Source organism: Diabrotica virgifera, chromosome 2 (assembly GCF_917563875.1).
Source record: "Diabrotica virgifera virgifera chromosome 2, PGI_DIABVI_V3a".
Lineage (NCBI taxonomy): Eukaryota > Metazoa > Arthropoda > Insecta > Coleoptera > Chrysomelidae > Diabrotica > Diabrotica virgifera.
The window spans coordinates 15,713,276-15,732,839 of record NC_065444.1 but is presented as its reverse complement, the minus strand read 5'-3'; the positions used below and the strand labels follow the sequence as shown (position 1 = coordinate 15,732,839).

General features: G+C 31.9%; 1 protein-coding gene across 2 annotated transcripts in view; it reads left to right on the top strand.

Moving 5' to 3' along the window:
* LOC114345834 (neither inactivation nor afterpotential protein C) overlaps positions 1-18,886 on the top strand; it is a 54,062-nt gene extending 35,176 nt beyond the window's left edge. Inside the window, exons 13-17 of one of the 2 annotated variants that reach the window (XM_050643424.1) lie at positions 1,273-1,532; positions 6,658-6,729; positions 6,838-7,013; positions 11,147-11,346; positions 17,902-18,886. In XM_050643424.1, the coding sequence (XP_050499381.1) occupies positions 1,273-1,532; positions 6,658-6,729; positions 6,838-7,013; positions 11,147-11,346; positions 17,902-18,808 (1,615 nt within the window). In that variant the 3' untranslated portion in view covers positions 18,809-18,886. The remainder of the gene's footprint in view (positions 1-1,272; positions 1,533-6,657; positions 6,730-6,837; positions 7,014-11,146; positions 11,347-17,901) is intronic. The other variant, XM_050643425.1, reaches the window with a different exon arrangement.
* The last annotated feature ends 678 nt before the right edge of the window (positions 18,887-19,564 follow it).

Genomic DNA, 19,564 nt, shown 5'->3' with positions numbered 1-19,564 from the left:
TACTATGTGTTTGCTTTTTTAAAGTCTTTAACTGAAAAGGTTGAGGAGTGGGGAGCTGTTTGTCTCGAGTTGGTTATTCAAAATTATATCTGTATTTTTTAATTTATTAATTTCCATCGATTCTAATAAAGATAGCTTAAGGCCTTTATTTTGAATATCCAGAATTTGAAACTCTTCATTAAAAAAATGATTATGATCTAGTCTAGAAGGTGAAGTGCGTATGTAGAAATGTCTGTATTTGTATTGTTGAAAGCCCTTTTGTGTTCTGCTATCCGTTTGTCAAACGTTCTGCCAGTTTGACCGATGTAAGTTTTCGGACAGTCACAAGTTAGTTTGTAGACACCACTCTGTAGTTGTTTTCTCTTTCGGCTCTTATTGTTTTTGATTATTTGCTTAGGTTGTTGTTAGTTCTGAAAGCTGGTGTTATTCCTTTCTTTTTTATGTATCTGGCTATTTTTGTTGTTATCTTGCCAATATATGTGATAGAGCAGAAAGTACTGGGTACTTTTTGTGGTGGTGGATAGACTAATTTCAGGACCTCTTCAGTTAAAGACTTTAAAAAGGCAAACACATAGTAAACTAAATCACTTGAGAAAGGCACTCTGCCGAAACAGCTGTAGTCACATATTTATAATAAATTTTGTAGAAGTATAGAAAACGAATGTTTTATGTGTTTTATTGTCAGGCTTGCTCTATTATTTGACCCTCCAGCTTTAAGTTACATCTTCGTGGATTTTCTGTTATAACCATGCGTATTGTCTTTTTTGGGGAAATTAATATAACCAGGCTGAACAATAGAGGACTCAGGGAATCCCACTGACTTATCCATTGCCAGCCTCTGGTTATCCTCTGGTAAATGTTTTCGGTCATTTTGATTATTCCTAGGGATATTTCTCTTGCGTACAAAAAGTGGATAACGTACTTTAATTTGACCCTACCAAATGCCTCCTATAAAGTCCACGAAACAAAAATATACCGATTTGTTTATTTCTAATGATTTCTCTTGCACTTGCCTTCCATGATTTTCCTTTTGTTGAATTTTGTTGTTTTTCTGCTAGTGTTATAATTTCATTCAGTTTATTTGTTATCTTTTTGGCTGTTAATTTTAGTGTTCATTTATTGTGAATTTTTCAATTTCTCAATTTCTTAATCATCAAATCTCTGTAACTTTCCAGGAAAAATTATTTCCCTTTTTGAACAGTATAAGGAATAATACATGTATTAGAAATAATACAATAGAATAAAATATAATTACTCGTCTTTATGTCTTAGGTACAAGTACCTTGCCTTTGATTTTGACGAAAATGTGGACATTACAAAAGACAACTGCAGACTTTTAATGATCAGATTGAAAATGGAAGATTGGGCTCTCGGAAAGTCGAAAGTTTTTCTAAAGTACTACAATGAGGAATATTTGTCTAGGTTATACGAAACACATGTAAAGAAAATCATTAAAATTCAAAGTATATTAAGAGGTTTTTTGGTTAAATGCAGGATGGCTAAACAAGAGAAGAAAGACAAAAAGGTGGTTGGTAAGTATTTAGTGTACCTATGATTTTAATAAAGTTTTAATAAAGTTAATTTTCTTTCAACTATAACACATATTTAAAGTTAAAGTAAAATCATGAATAAAATTGCAGATAGAGATAAAAAATGTATTAAGAATAAATATAGCATATATGCTTTATACGACGATTAAATAAAGAAATATGCTTGGAGGGAGAACCAAATGGCATGATCTGGGACTAAACTTCAAAGAAGATAAAAAAAAACTAATATTTATTAGTGTAGTAAAGAGAAAAAAGATAAAGTAATATTTATTATTATATAATCATCATCATCATAATTGGCTCGACAATCTCCTGTGGATCTTGCCTTGTTGCAGAGAAGTCACTACTCCCGTCGATTCCTAGAAACTTCACTCCATTTTCTGATCCTCAGAATCCAAAGGTCTTCTTTCACATCATCAGTCCAACTTCTACGCGGACGTCCTCTACTTTTTCCGTCCTCTGGGTTTGAGGCTTATTATATGTTATATGAGGAACTTATTAGTCTCTCATCAGGAGGCACATATGCTGCTCTCTCTGACCCAACCAGGACAAACCCGGCATGCAGCTACGGATTGCAACGAACGAAATAACAGGGATACCCTAGCGGCAACTGCTAGCAAAAAAACTATGTTTTCAATCTAATAGCACATAAAATAACTTAAAAATATTACTTTACATCCCACCAGATTGATAATAATGGGAACCTTCTCTGGTTACACCTCCGAGGCTTCTAAAATTTGCAAACCATAACGGATGCTGAGACTAAAGACTTTACCGTGCTGAACAGATGGAACGTGAATTATAAATTGTAAAATTCCCTCATCTTCTTTAGTCTCAGCATCCGTTATGGCTTGCAAATTTTAGAAGCCTCGTAGGTGTAACCAGAGAATGTTCCCATTGTTTTCAATATGGTGGGATGTGGAGTAATATTTTTAATGTTATTGTATGTGCTATTAAATTGAAAACTTAGTTTTTTGCTAGCAGTTGCCGCTAGGGCATCCTTGCCATTTCGTTCGTTGCAATCCGTGACTGCACGCCGTGGTTTGTCCTGGTTGGGTCAGAGAGAGCAGCATAAGTGCCTCCTGATGAGAAACTAATAAGTTTCGAAACCGGTAGAGGTGCTTGCTGCACTCTCTGATTGAACTAGAATATAATGCGGCTGTAGTTTCGTGTTGCAACAAAATTGAAATAGTTATTTTCCTAACAAGTGCAGAAAGTCATTCTTTCCCGCACGCGACTGCAGTTTGCCGAAAGACGCGAAGCGGGAGTTCGGCAAGCAGTCGAGTGCGGAAAAGAGACTTTCTGCAAGAGTTAGGAACAATATTTTTTCTAAGAGTCTTTAAAAAATTACCAAATCTTAATCAATTAATTTAATTAATATAATTATTTCATCCATAGGAGATTCTGACCAATAGAAAGCTACAGAAATCTGAATTAAATCGATAATTTTTGATAATCTCTCGTCGTTAAGTATATTACGTCAGATGCCCTTCGTTGCTACGAAAAAATACATTCAGTGACATTAATGACAATTAATGTTTTAAAAATTATAAAAGTGATGACTTTCAATCGTCAAATATTTATAAAAACTGTGTGTTTAATGGTACTTACATAAATAAATTACAATAAAATTTTGGTTTTGAACAGTTTTATTCATGAAATAATCGCAACAAATTGCACTCGACCTCTGAAATTAATATAGAATTTCAGAGCTCTTGTGCAATTACTACTGAAAATACATACACAAATTAATTCTTTGACAAGGTTGTCAAAACCAAACTTTCAATATAATTAGTTAGCATGACGACGATCTTGGTTTCCATGACGATGATTCAAAACGACTGTTATTGTCTACCGATTTGACTTTCGAATATTATGTCAAAATAATTTTATTTCATCGAATTGTCGCGTTAATTTCATTAAAACAGGAACCAATAAGATATATTTGAAATAAATTAGTAAATAATATCTAAATATTAGTTTATTGCGTGTATTATAATTACTTTAATGCCATATTAACACATCTAAATTAACACGCGTGCGGAAAAGTAAAAACCGCGTGCGGAAAAGTGAAACTTTCTAAACTAAAATGCGTGCGCGAAAGTAGACATTTTTGCACGCTCGTAGAAAAATGGTTATTCATTTTAGTCAGAATCATGTTTACACAAGAAGGGGGAGAATTAACTACTGTCTGTATAATAGGGGAGTGCATTTAGATTTTCACTTCGGAAAAAATCAAACAAGATAAAACTTTCTGTAATTTCATTAAGAAATGTTTAATAAACAACATATCAAAAAGTTCTACTCGAGAAGTGGGTGCTTCATTTTTTATTAAACAAATGAACAGCGAAGTTAGATGTTTTTTTAAATAACTCCGAAAATATAATTTTTAGAAAAAAACTGACTTGACCATTGAAAAATTCAGAAAATTTTACAAAAAAAATCTTATATAAAGATTTTTCTAAAATTAAATCTCTAGCTTCTGTAATTTTTTATTTATAACGCTAAAGTCACCCTTCTCACACACATTGGCGCACTGTAAACTAGCGTTGGAAGAAGTGCACGCTTGAGTTTTTTTAATGTAATTCTTTAACTAATGGATCAAAAGAAATTTTACAAATTGGACATGAAAGAAGATGAAATGAGCTATCTTATGGTTGTAATAAAAAGAAACAAAATGTATGGACATAAGTACGGTGTGGGCGGAAATTGAGCCTTACATGAATTTTGTTTAAAAATGATTTAAAAATGTTTAACTAATACAATTTTACTTATAAAACTCTCAAATTTGCACAACTTACCTCTAAATAATCTTACTAAACGATGTTTTGTTCAAAAAAAATCTCAAAAATTTAATTCAAATAATACGATGTCTCAAAAAATGTAATTTTTGAAAACTTCGTAGTTTTACAGAATTCCCACCATTTTAAGACGGTATTACTCAAGTTTAAATAAATCTAATACAATTTTTTTGATATTTTTTTAAAGCTTAGGATGTAGTATTAAAAAAACACTGAATAATTTAATTTAAAAATGAAGTAAACAATTTAATCTTGAGAAAACTAAGAAAGATAACAAAAAAGTAATACAAAAACCGAAAATTACCAGCTGAAAAAATGTATATACAGAGTGATCAAAACTTTTTTCTGTAAAACTTACCTAAAATACATGTAATAATAAGCTTCAACAATAATAAATGTCCAACAAAAAAAATTTTTTTTAGCTCTTATACAGTATGTCTGCGTAACTTGGAACCTATTTATAACTTTTTTAATATGAGTTTTACGAAAAAAAGTTATTCTTTATAAATTATTATTCTGTTATTCTGTTATTCTGTTATTCTGAATCGTATAGAACAAAAGATGCAACCATCAAATATTAAATTTTGTTAATTTTTTACGAGGTATGTCAAAAAATATGAATTTCACTCAAGAGTAAAGTAACTTTATATTTCACAATATCGAAAATTTTTATAAAGAAAAGTTGTTTGGAATTAAAAACTATGTTCCAATATGTAGTTATATCCTTCTAATCGAAAATTTGTTTTTTTTTAATATTGTTTCAAATTAATTATACCCAACATCATTAAATTTTCACTTATTATTTATGATAACTGTTTTATTATTAATTTTATGAAGAAAGTTATTCGTCATAAATAGCTGTGCATGGTCTAACACTTAATATGCAAATATAAAATATTATATTTTATCAATATTATACGAGGTATGTAAAACAATTATATTTCGCGCAATAAATATGTACCTTTATAGTTCACAATATTTCGATTAGAAGAGTGTAATTGCATATTGACACATCGTTTTTAATTCTGAACAACTTTCCATAATAACAATTTTCACTATTATGAAAAAATAGGTATTTTACTCATAACTGAAATTTGTTTGATTGGATTCTACTTTTTTTTCATTTAAATATCCGCCATTTTGGATCCGCTATTTTGACATTTAAATTTTTAATCTTTAATTTAGATTCAACAACCTGTTAAAAATAAAGACAATAAATGTTTTAGAGAAATGTTCTTTTTTATGTTTTTTTTTTTAGAAAATCCGCATTTTGGATCCGCCATTTTATAGTTTATAATGTTAACATTTAAGTTAGGTTTATCAAAGCTCTCAAAAATAAATATATTTAGAAATAAATACATTTTGTAAAGAAATTATTATTTTACAACTATTTTTTAAGTTATCCGCCATTTTGGATCTGCCATTTTATAATTTAAATTATCAAAATGTGATTCAGGTTCAGCAACCTTTCAAAAATATCCACATATATGTAAACAAACACGTTATATAAAAAAAATTCGGATTTTACAACTACTTTTTAAGGATTTTTAGGAAAAAATCCGCCATTTTGAATCCGCCATTTTGAATTTGCAAATTGTAATGTCAGATTCGGGTTCAGCATAATCAAAACTAAAATAAAAACATTGTTTATCAAAGCAAAATGATGAATTCAACGATATTTTTAAAATTATTTATACAAAACAATAATTGTTATTGTTTAAACAATTAATAAACAATTAGCGGCGAAATTTGTGAGTAGAACTTTTTACTTTAACATATTTATAAACTAACAAAAAAAGTTTTAGAAAAATATAACCTTGTTTGATTTTTTCCGAAACTTTGTATCTTTTCGTTCTAATTGCACTCCCCTATAACATTTACTTACCTTTCCTAATTATTGTGAGCCATACCTAAGATAAAATCCTAATAACTAATTATTTTAATAATTTCGCATATGTACATATAGCTGCTGCCATTGAATGGTTTATACCCATACATATGTAGTAGGCGATTTTTTTAATTTTTGCCTCTTTTAAACGCACTATTTTTATAAAAGTTTTTACAAGTGGTGGAATGAGTTGATTAAAATTTAACAAAATCAACATAAAAGGTAAATAAATAAATCAAAATAAATGTAAAAATGAACGTGAAAACTATTCAGTGACCGCAGCTGTACATGTCTTTTCCCTGAGTCCGATGTGTCTATAGGTTACTATCCAATTTGGGTTTCTTTGACGAAAAATATATTTAGTTCTTATATCTTAGATCCAATAATCATATTTTAGATAATCCCCTTCTTATTTCAGTTGAACAAATAAAAACGACACGTAGAGACAGCCTAATGACGGAAGACGAAGCCGCAGAAGTCATTCAAAAGGGTAAAGTCATTTATACAAACTAATTTTACATAAGAACCATTAAAAGTAATGTAAATAAGCTTCAGTAATGCGTTTGTAGTATAAAATAGACAAGTTATGTATATTCAGCTTACAGAAATGCTGCAAGACGTAAAGAGGTACTAGAATCATACAGACAGCTAGAAGAAGAAGATAAAACGTTTATTAGACCATTCGCTAGAAAATGGAAGAGCCAGAGTCTGTTTTCGGTCCTAATGAGGTATAGAGCGAAGAGGGTTCAGGATTTTTTTAATCTATCACAGCAGGTAAACATATTATATTGAGTCATATTTTTTAATTTTTTTCAGATTTAAGCCATGTAGCCCTCACTTCCTCTAAGGCGAATTCACTTATCCCAGATATAGTCGAGGAAATGAAGCTGAAAAAATGGCAAAACCTCGCAATTTTTTCGTCCAACATCGATTTGTACAAAAATTTGGGATTAGGCTCATTACACCCTCTAGTTCATTTTCTATATTGAGCCGTTGTACGCTTTTGGTTTTGTAAGGGTGAAAACTACCCCTAGTTGTAAAAAATTATAAAATAACATTTTAAACTTTAATGTTGTCAACATTTGGTTCTTATTAGTTACATAATGAATGTTTTATGCTTTAAGATATACTATCATAATATTTCAACCCTTAAAACTACCCTTGTTGGAGCTATATATAAAAAAAATACTTATCCTAAAATAATAATTTCGGCTTGCATCGATTTACATAAAAATTTGGGATTAGGATCATCTCACCCTGTACTTCATATTCTATATCATGCTTAAGGGCGTTGATTATTTTTAGGGGTGTAAACAACCCCTTATTTTCAAAAATTATATAAAAACATTGTATACTTTAATATGGGTAAAATTTGGTTTTGATTGGTTAAATAATGATTGCTTTATACTTTAGGATATAATATCATAATATTTCAAGCCTTAAAAACCACCCTTAATAACATTACAGTTTTTATAAGTAGATATTTTAATAGGTCTATACAGAAAAAAAAGTTGAATTAAAGTATTACAAAAACATTTATTTAAACAAAAATACGAATTTACAAATATGTACAAATACAAACACAAATAGTTTTTTAGTCATCTTCCAATATAGGAACCGGCTCTGTTGTATTATACATACATTGAAAATTATCCATAAGCGGACTATCCGAATTTTTAGAAAAAAAATTCGTTTTATAAACATAGCTCCTTCATTTTTGGCGTTGAAAAGATTTTTCAAAAATGACTTTGTAGGATTTTTGAAGAGTTATAAGACTGTGTATACTAAATTTCGTAAGATCCCTCAGTTTTTAATGAGGGTGGATTTAAAAGGCTCGAATAACGGGGTGTTTGCTCGTAAATAGGGGATTTAAACAGCTATATCTCGCTAACTGTACACTATATTGAAAATCTATTTACAAGGAAATTTTAGTTATTAAAGAGGCTACAATTTGGTAATGTATCATTTTTTCGTATTTCCAGTATTTTCGGAGATATTTTGAAGTAAAAGGTAAAAATTGGGAAATTCCAAAAAATTAATTTTTCTTTAAACTCCAATTTTTCTAAAATTAGGCCTTTTAAATTGGTCAAACTTCTTGGGTGTATTGATAATACAAATTTAAAAGGAATTGCAGAAAGGTGAAGACCAATTTTTAAACAGGAGAGTAGTTAGGGAGTTGTTTTTACTGATTTTTTCATAGAGAAAAGCACTGACCGACCTTTTTTTGATCATAAGTCGCTTACTTTTCAGACTAGAAACTTTTTATTATTTTTTTGAAAGGCATAACTGTAAACTTGAAAAAATATTATTTAAATTTTCCTCTAAAAATGCAAAGTTTTTCCGTTATTTTACTTTGAATATTTCAAATTATGCATTTGACGAAAAAAGCTAACTTTTAACATGCCGTATCTCGGTTTGCATTGGTCTTAGCGATATTACAGAACAACAATTTAGTTTGTATTACTAAAAAATACAATTTTAATATCTACAGTTTTTTGATTAAATGCATATTTTTCGAGGTATTCTCAAAAAACCCTCTAAGAAAGTCGATTTTTTCATCGAAAAACTGATACTTTCAAGCGCGAATAACTCGAAAAATATTAGTTTTACGAAGAAAATGTAAAAAACATTTTTTTTATAATCACTGTTTACATCGATTTACATAGTTAAAATGTAATAAAAAATTCCCGCCCCCGAGATGGGGTGGAAACCACCCCCAAGGTTTTAGCGTACAGCGGCATGATATAGAAAATGATCCTTGGACTATTCCTTACCTTCTGTGAAAATTTCAAGTAAATCCATGCTGGACGAAAAAATTGCGAGCCAAAATGCTTCATTTCCTCGACTAATATGGTATCAAAAGTATTGATCCCTGGTGGACTCTTGTCATGTTCTTCTTCTTCTTCATGTGCCGATCCATGACGAATGTTGGCGATCATCATGGAAATCTTCTCCTTTATCTTATCTGGCTTGTACAAGTTCATATCTGGATTAATTTCGCTTAATGTATCCAAAGTATTGTAACTTTCGAAATTTGATGGTGGTCAGTACCTCTCGGTTCTTCTTAATTCTTCTGCGGACCTCCTCATTATGACTTGGTCAGTCCACGGGATTTTAAATATTCTCCGATATGTCCTCATCTCAAATGCTTCCAATTTTCTTCACATATCTTCGTTTAAGGTCCACAATTCAACACCATAAAGAAGGATAAAGAAGGACATAGAAGACGTGGTATCGCAGGATTCTTACTTTTATACAGAGACAGGTTGTAGCTCTTGAAGAAGGCCCCATCCAGTTGAAGGTGAATCTAGTTTTTCCCATGCGCGCTCCATCTCTTGGTTCCTGGTCCATTCTTCATTTATTTTGGTGCCGAGCTAGTTGTAGTGCGTCATTCTTTCTACAGGCGTTTGACATAGAGTTGACCTTCTTATATATTTTTCTTGCTAATGATCATAAGCTGTATCTTGTTTATGTTTATAGTTTATACTTAGTGCATATTGTTGACTGCAATACCCACGATATCAAAAGTATTGAGCTCTGGTGGACTTTTGTACTTTTGTTATGTTATCGAGTTCTAAGAGACCTTTTGAATGATGGAGTATTTCTCAAAAAATTTTGTAAGCAATTTTCACTACGACCCATCCATTTGATGTTCACTGGAATTTTCTTCGAAATTACACCAGTGATAGAGAAAATAATAGGTATCATCTGAGTACTTTATATTCTCCAATGTCTCCCTGTTTTATCTCATTATTTCTGTACTCTAGTTATGAAATATGGTATATTATGTATCGCTCGTTTGTCTGTAAGCCGTATAGTCCAAGTGTTGCTTGTAGTTCTCATTTATAAGAATACTGTTTCAGTTTCAGTTTCTTAGCTATCTCTTGAAGCAGTATCTTTTCTATTGCACCATACCGTCTCTACTACTCAGTTCTAGCAAAAGCCAGGAAACCTCTAATAGCATGTTGGATGGTTTCTTTGGCTTTTAAATTCTTAAATTAGCAACTTATTTTTCTAATTACCTACTCACTCATATATCTATATCCTATTTCTGCTAAATACTGCAGCAATGTTGTTCTTGCTGATGAATGTTCTGATCTAAAGCCAAACAGAGTCTCTGATGGTTTGTTTCCTCTTTTTAATCTTTGGAGTATGAATCTTTCTGTGACTCTGCTTATAACTATCAGTAAACTTATTGGTCGATAATTTTGCAGATATATGTGGTTTTTTTACAGGTTTGAGTATCATAATAACAAAGAGTTTTTTCCATCGGAGAATGGTATGAATCTTAGTCTGCTCTATATAGGTAGTGTGAGGTATAGTGTTATTTTTGTCTTCCTTGGTAAGTTCTTTAGGGCTCTATTTGTTATTTCTTCTGGCCTTGAAGCCTTTCAGCGCAAGCGTTTTTCATGAATTCTTTGTGGAGATGTATTGTTATTACTTCATCGTAGCTTTCTTCTATCTCTTTGATAAAATATGTCTTCATCTTCATAGTCTAATCTCTAGATCCAAATCTTCCTATAGGTCTTCTTCCAGATTCCTCTCCCGCATCTCTTTTTCGATACCCTCTCTCCAACTCCTCCAAGGTCTTCCTCTCTTTCGCCTTCCATGGGAATTTTATTTTAGAATTTGTTTCAGAAGTTGCTTCTCAGTCATTCTTTATATATAGCCAAATCAATGACCAAACTTGTCCATTCTAAAATATTGTTAAAATAATGATACAAAGGAAAAAAAAGCCATAATATGCTTTTGTCCTTTTGCTTCCGTAGGTGACTCATAAGAGATTATTTTATAAAACAATAAACAATTTGGTTCACGGCTGATAAACATTTTTTGACCACACAACACACTTTTTCATAAATCTGTCAACATTTGCAGTACTTTCTTAATAACAAATATTGTTTTAGGTTCACCTGTATAACATGAATTCCTACCACAAACTTCAGCAAACCAAAGAAGGCATAGACTTGAACAACGTTGACGATAAAGCTCAAGTAGGTTCATATCTGGATGAGATCAGCAATTCGGTTCTTAAACTTTATTTTCGATTAGAAGATATTCCTTTCTACAATACTTCTTATATGTCAGATTTACTCACAAATATAGGGTAGGATATCAATAAATTTTCTTGTTAATACACCACTACCCTAAGCTGTAGGTAATTTTAGATAAATTCCAGTGATCGTTTCTATTCCCTAATTTATTCCTGTTTTATTAAGCGTTTTAGTAATTTTGGCTATATTATTGCCTGCTACCAAAATTTTTAAAAAGAATAAATTAGATACAGCAGTTGCAGTAGGTTTAACCCAGGTAGCACCTTCCCTGAGTTATGAGTTATAAGTATATGAGTTGATGCATTTGGTTATACAAAGGAAACTGGAAAGGAAAAGAGGACCAGGAAGATGACGCACGTCCTGGTTAAAAATTTAAAGCAGTGGAGTAAAAAATCAACAATAGAATTCTTCAGAACCTTTGCGGAAAGCGTAAAATGGGTCATGATGATCTACAATGTACTTAAAGGATGAGGCACATGAAGAAGAAAAGAAGCACCTCATAATACTGTCCACTGTTGGCGAGAAGTTATTGATAGGTTAGTCTTAATCAAGTATAGCCTCTTCATATGTGAAGATTCATTTCAATCTGTTAATTCATTCTTTGTGTAAAAGCCATTTAGTATAGATCTGTCACATTAGTTTTTTACAGCGGAAAAATCAAGTATCGTGCAGTGATTAAATTTTTATTTTTAGAAGGTTTGAAAGTAAAAGAAATTTATGAACGAATGGTAAAAATGTATACGGACTCTTCGTCTTCAATTAGTACAGTAGGATGTGATGCTGAATTTAAATGTGATGGTACAAGCATTAAAGGTGATCCATATCAAGGACTTCCAAAAACAGCAACAAGACCAGAAACCGTAGTCTAAATACAGGATATCATATTGGAAAATCGTCGAGTGAATGAACGAGTTTTATTTGAAGCTATAGGCATCTCATTGGGCAGTGTTAGCAACACTTTGGCCTAAGTATTGAGGTTCAGAAATCTGCTTTCACAAGATGAACACAGAAGGTGAACTAGGTGTGCGCATTTGCTAACATTAGAAGAAAAACACCTTCGAATTATACTTCTACAGAAACGTTTAGAGCGATTTCAAAAGGATACATCGATTTAACACTGTGGATGAGACTTAAGTCTATCACACTATGATCCTGAACCAAAACAGGAGGCTTAAGATTGGTGTGAACCTGGTTCTTCATCTCTGAAAAAAGTTAGTGTACAGCAATCCAGGAATTAAAGTTTGGATTCCTGGAATATCCACTATATTCACCGGATTTGATCCCTAGAGGCTTCTGTCTGTGATAATGCCTAAAACTTCATGTGCGAAGAGCTTTTTTCATCAAATAAACAGGTCATAACAATATAAATGCCAAAATTACTAAAAAAAACTTCCCCGTGGCAACCCTTTAAGAGCGTAGGCGTAAAATTTCGGGCCAATGCTTTTTCAACGCAGTCATTTTTTTCGAATCATGAGAAAAGTAACAAGTATTTTTGAAAAATTTCTTCTTCTTCGTCTTCTTTTATATAGGCAGTACTGCCTGTTTTTCTTCAACGGTGCCTTTCATTCTGCCCCTAAGTTGTCATTCCATCTTTTCCTTGGGCGTCCTATACTTCTCCTGCCTAACGGTGACTTGTCCCTGGCTATTCTTACTATCCTTGATTCAGACATCCTGCTTATGTGCTCATTCCACTCTTCTTTTCTGTTCTTTACCCAGGTATTTATATTGTCTACTCCACATATGCGTCTGATTTCCTCACTTCTTACCCTATCCTGTAGTCCTTTTCCAGCAATCCTTCTTAAGATCTTCATTTCGTTGGTTTCCAGATGTCTTCGTGTTTTGCTTGTATCTGGTCTTGTTTCGGCCGTGTAAGTCATAACTGGCCTAATAACTGACTTATATATTCGGGCCTTTGTTTCCAATCTTAGGTGTTTGTTTTTCCAAATTGTGTCGTTTAGGCATCCGGCCGTTCTACTGGCTTTAATTATTTGGTCTTTTGCCTCTTCTTCGATATTGTTGTCGGCTGATAGATTAATTCCCAGATATTTGAAAGTCATTACTTGTTGTATAATTTGATTGTCTAATTCCAATTTACATCTTATTGGTTCTTTGGCAATTAATAAGCTTTTTGTTTTTTGGACTGATATTTTCATATTCATTTCTTTTGCGTTAATGTTGAACTCGTGCAATAATCTTTGTAGGTCGTCTTCGCACTCGCACTCTGCTACTAACACGGTGTCATCAGCGTAACAGAGTATTTTTATCTCTCTATTGCCCATTTTGTACCCTCTTTTTTTCTTCACTTGTTTTATTATTGCATCCAATATTATGTTAAACAGTAGAGGGCTTAGTGAATCTCCTTGCCGGATTCCTGTGTTTGTTTCTATGGGTTCTGTTATTATTCCGTTGACTTTCATCTCTATTTTATTTCTTACATATATGTTTTCTATCAGTTTTATGATATCCAGTGGTAAATTTTTCTCATATAGAAGGTGTATCACATCTTTTAATTGGATTCTATCAAACGCTTTCTCTAGGTCTATGAAACAGAAAAAGGCTGGTTTGTTATATTCTAATGATTTCTCCGCTATTTGCCTTATCACAAAAACTGCATCGTTACATGATCTTCCACTTCTAAATCCTTGTTGTTCATCCGATATATTTATGCACGCCATTATTTTCTCCATAAGTATTCTTGTTGTGAGTTTCAGTATAGTGCTCAGTAAATTTATCCCTCTATAGTTACTGGGGTCTGTCGTATCACCTTTCTTAAATAACGCTATCATTTGAGTGGTTCTCCATTCTTCTGGAATTCTTCCTGTATTTATTATTTTACTTATAAGGATATTCAGTTCTTTGTGAAGTCTATCTCCTCCGTACTTTAAAAGTTCATTAGCTATTCCATCTTTCCCAGGAGCTTTTCGATTTTTCATCTTTTTTAAGGCGTTCTTTATATTTTCCTCTTTAATTTCTGTTTTCTCATCCGATTCTAATCGTGGTGTTTCCAGTTCTTTGTGATTAGCTGTTTGATAAAGGTTTTTTAGGTAAGTTGTCCATGTATTTGTATGAATATGTTTTACTTCTATCAATTCCTTCATCTCTGCTCTTTGACTTCTTATCATTTTCCACATTTCCCTTTCATCCCATAAAAGTCGTGCTCCATCTCTTTTGAAAATGCTTCCCAATGTTCTGTTTTCTTCCTTCTTACTATTGAGTTTAATTCATTTCGTACTCTTTTATATTCTTCATATGTTTATCTCGTTCTTTTGGACTTGTATTCTAGGTAGATTTTCTTTTTTTCTTGGCATTTTATTTTTATTTCTTCACAGAACCATGGAGTTCTCCTTTTCTTTCGTATATGTTTACTTATCTTACGTTCTCCAAGTGCTTCCGTTGCTGCCATTTTGATATTATCTCTGATCTTCCTCCAACTTTCTTCTATGTCTTCATCCGGTGTAATGTAGTTTTCATTCAGTACTTTTTGCAATCTTCTCTGGTATAGATCTCGTTTTGACAAGTCTCGTAGCTGTTCTACCTTTATTCTTGTCTCACATTCAACAGGGTCTTCTTTCCTGTTTCTTTGTAGCTCTATTCTGATTTTTCCAAGTACTAGGTTGTGAAAAATTTAAACGCAAAATGAAAGACTACATTATTACCGAGGGCCGAATGTACCCTAGAATAGACAAAAGGTGCATTTTCAAAACGTAAGCACAAAATTTCGCGTCGATGTGTCTTAAATGCATACATTTTTTTCGAATCCTGAGAAAACTAATAAGTATTTTTGAAAAATTTAAAGGCAGAATGAAAGATTACATCATTACCAAGCGACTAAAGTCCCCTAGAACAACCAAAAAGTTTGTTTAGAATGAGATATTTAAAATTAAAAATCACACTAAATTTTCTCTCTTTTTCTTCGCCCCTGTAACTTATTAAAATAAACATTATAGAAATTTTCTTTTCAGGGACTCGGTACCTAATTATGCAGTTGTTCATTCTGCTTTTAAATTTTTCAAAAATACTTATTAGTTTTCTCAGGATTCAAAAAAACATGAGTGCTTTTAAAACACATTGCCACACTACGCCCTTAAATGAGATATTTGAAATTAAAAATCACACTCAATTTTCTCCTCTTTTTCACACTGTAAGTTATTATACTAAACATTATAGAAGTTTTCAGGGACTTTCGGCCTTCGGTAATAATGCAGTCTTTCATTCTGCGTTTAAATTTTTCAAAAATACTACTTTTCTCGGGATTCGAAAAAAATGAATGCATTTAAAAAGCATTCGCCCGAAATAATCGTTTTTGTCCTAAATTGTAGTTTTTTAATAGATTTATCCTTAAATTATTCCGTTTTCTTTGTTTGTTTGAAATAAAATAAATGTATTCTCCCTCTGATTATCATAAAAGTGAATATTTTTAACCAGTGTCATTTTGTAGGTAGATCCCATGTCAATCTCTATCAACACGTTAAAGTGTAACTGCACAATGGAGTGCTATTTACTCATACTATCTATTACTATTTTAGTAAATGGTATGGTTTCCAAGTTTCCAGTTATACCACTTACCCTGTTAAAAACGTTCATCCGTTATTTTATGTATATACGCTACATCCCCCTGTCAATATGGGTGGCCCTGTATATTTTAAAATATTTTTAAAATACCATCCTATCTATACCCCAACTTTTAACTAGCCGCACCCTATACAGTGCGTCCATAAAGTAACGCACATTATTTCGTAAACCGGCGACATTAAGGAAAAATCCCGAAACAGGTCGATTTTTATTTCTAAATTCCGATTTTTTTGACATATATATCATACTAGAGACGTCATCCATCTGGGCGTGATGACGTAATCGATTATTGTTTTAAAAGAGAATAGGTAAAAGATAGCTCATTTGAAAGGGTATTCAATTCTCTATTCACTAATATAAACATTAACATAATTAAAAGATGAAGTTTTCGATCCTAATAGCATTATTAATAATATTTAAAAAATATTAAAATATTACTAAAAGATTTTTAAATCTAAAACTTTTGGTCCATTTCCTTGGTAACACCTCCAAGGATTCTAAAATTTGCAAGCCAAATGGATGCTGAAGCGAAGAAGACAAGAGGGAATTCAAAAAACTTACAATTCACGACCCCGTCTGTTCAGCTGGTAAATTCCAACAGAAAGTGGACCTAGTTACTCGAAGGAGTAAAGACCAATATAAAAATAAAATAAAACTTTTTATTTTTAATTCAGTTGCAATGCGAAGGCAAAACAATCTTACTTTTCAATTAGAATACGGAGCGCAGTCCAGTCCTCTTAATCGCGATTTTCGGATCTTATTGGAGCCTCATCGAAAAGAACGTAGGCCTGTTCTCCATACTCCAACTGATCCGTACTGAGAGCTTTTCCCACCCATTGCAACTGAAGTAAAAACATTAGGTGACTAGCGTCATCTGGCAATTAAAAGATGAAGTTTTTTGAATTCCCTCTTGTCCAGCATCCATTTGGCTTGCAAATTTAAGAAGTCTTGGAGGTGTTGCCAAGGAAATGGACCAAAAGTTTTAGATTTAAAAATCTTTTAGTAATATTTTAATATTTTTTTTATATTATTAATAATGCTATTAGGATCGAAAACTTCATCTTTTAATTGCCAGATGACGCTAGTCACCTAATGTTTTCACTTCAGTTGCAATGGGTGGGAAAAGCTCTCAGTACGGATCAGTTGGAGTATGGAGAACAGGCCTACGTTCTTTCCGATGAGGCTCCAATAAGAGCCGAAAATCGCGATTCAGAGGACTGGACTGCGCTCCGTATTCTAATTGAAAAGTAAGATTGTTTTGCCTTCGCATTACATCTGAATTAAAAATAAAAATTTTATTTTATTTTTTTTATTAACATAATTATTTATACAAGGTGTTCAAAAAAACATTTTTTTAATTAAAATAATTAAGATAAAAAGAATAATGTATGTAATTTATAATTCAAAATACGTTTTAATGTTGTTAGAAAACGGGAAAAAAATGTTTATTTGACAAATAAATATTGTTTTTCGCTTAAATTCAATGTTCAAGCTGCCACCCACCTGTCTCTTGGCAGTTTAAACATTTCGTTTAAGCGAAAATCAATGTTTATTTCTCAAATATTTTTTTTCTGTTTACTGACAGTAGTAAAATGTATTTTGAATTAAATAAATTACATATTATACTCTTCTTTTTGTCTTACTTATTTTAATTAAAAAATGTTTTTGAGCACCCCGTATAAAAAAATATGCTAATGCGTATATTATTGGATAGAGAATTGAATATCCTTTCAAATGAGCTTTCACATTACCCAGATGAATGACGTCACTAGTATCATATATATGCCAAAAAAATCGTAATTTAAAAATAAAAATCGACCTGTGTCGGGATTTTTCGTTAAAGTCGCCGGTTTACGAAATAACGAATTTATGCGTTATTTTATGGACGCACTGTATATAATATTAGTTTGCCTTTCTAGGGTTCCAGATTTGTGTATCATAAAACACGTCGTTTTAATCTATTCTTTAGGCAGTGTCGAAAAATTTCAATACAAATTTATATATTTAAAGATTGACTTATATTTTTTATTTTTTAGAGATATTAGAACCAAGGAAGAATCCTGGGATAGTCCATACCGTTGGCGAGAATCCAGATTTCAAACTAACGAAGAGTCAACGGACGACGATTTGGACACCAGTGATGCTCTAGCTAACACTAACTATAGACGAGAACCAGACGAAGACATAGTGCCCCTCGCAAGTCCTGTGGAATCAGAAAACGGTAAAGAGGCCAAAGATATGGCCAATGAAGATATCAAAGCCTACGGGAGGAAAATAGCAGATCCCAAAGTAACTTTTAATATTGCAGCTAATGGAGAAACTCCTTACAAGGCAAATCTCCGCAAGATCGAAGATTCTTATAAGAATAAACCTACTCCTTATTTCCTTAAAAATACCTCTCCTGCTAACAAAGATTTTGAATTCATTAAAGCAACACCTGTTAGTATTAAACCAAGATACCATGTCGATCCTGTGGAAGAGCTAAAAAATATTTCTAGAAAAGACAGCAATACAACTGATGATGATCCTCCCTTTAACTTTCAAGGGATGCTCCGGAAAACGAATTTCAGAAGAGATTCTCTAAAAAATGCTGTACAAACTATCAGAAAACTTTCTTTGACGAAGGAAACACTTGAAGTGGGTTCAAAAATAAGCAAATTTGAAAATAATGTGCAAAAACCCACTGAAAAGATTGCTAAAGACAATCATATTAAAAACGGTCATACAAATGGTATCAATTCAATAGTAAATCATGTTGATTCTACTCCTAGTAAATATATTGATATGAACGATAAACAAGATTCTATCCCCATTCCTGGATGTTCCAAAGAAAACAGCATTGATCAAGGATTGGCTGCGGAGAATGATGTCGATAAAGGTAAACTGGTTAAAGTGGAGATTGGGCCAGGACTTATTCTTGAGGGCATAGAGTTTGACATATAGGTAATAGATGAACAGTAATTTTGCTGTATCTGTTTATTATTTTATGTAATGAGATGAAATATATTTATTCAACAAATAGATATTTTTATTATTAATCTTCATCATCACCCTTAGACCAGGGCGCATCTGTAAAAATATTAGTACATTTGGATGTTGAGAGGTGACTCATATTTTTTTGCAGAAATTGCTTGAAAATAACGCATATAATAATATTTGAGTTATCCTCCCACTCAAAAAGGTCCGGAACATTCTTTAAATAATCAAAATGTCATAATATGAAGGAAAAATTCGATTTTTTTTGTTCGTTTTTTTGATTATAACTTTAAAAGTATTTATTTCCGAGACAAGTTGTAAAAATTGTAAAATTGTCACCCTTGTTGCAAAATAGCAATAATTGCGAAAAATACCATAAAAAAACAAGTATTCGCATTTTACGTTTTTCAACCATTTTGCGACACTCAGGACCTTTATATTTCACCCTGCAGAACTTTATGATATATTAAAATAGTATTGTAAATTTCATTAAGGTCAGTTTAATATTGCAATTGTACCTTTGTACCTAAATTTATGCAAGAATACTGTACCTTTGATTTGCAATTTTCAAAATTAAAATCGGGTAACTACCACGGCGTCAGGCCTTTTGTTTTGTTTTTGTTTGCTCTGATTGGGCATTTCCATTGATAATGATTGATCCATCCATCCATCCATCCATCCATCCATCCAATGGCACTACAGCCCAAATCGAGCCTTGGCCTC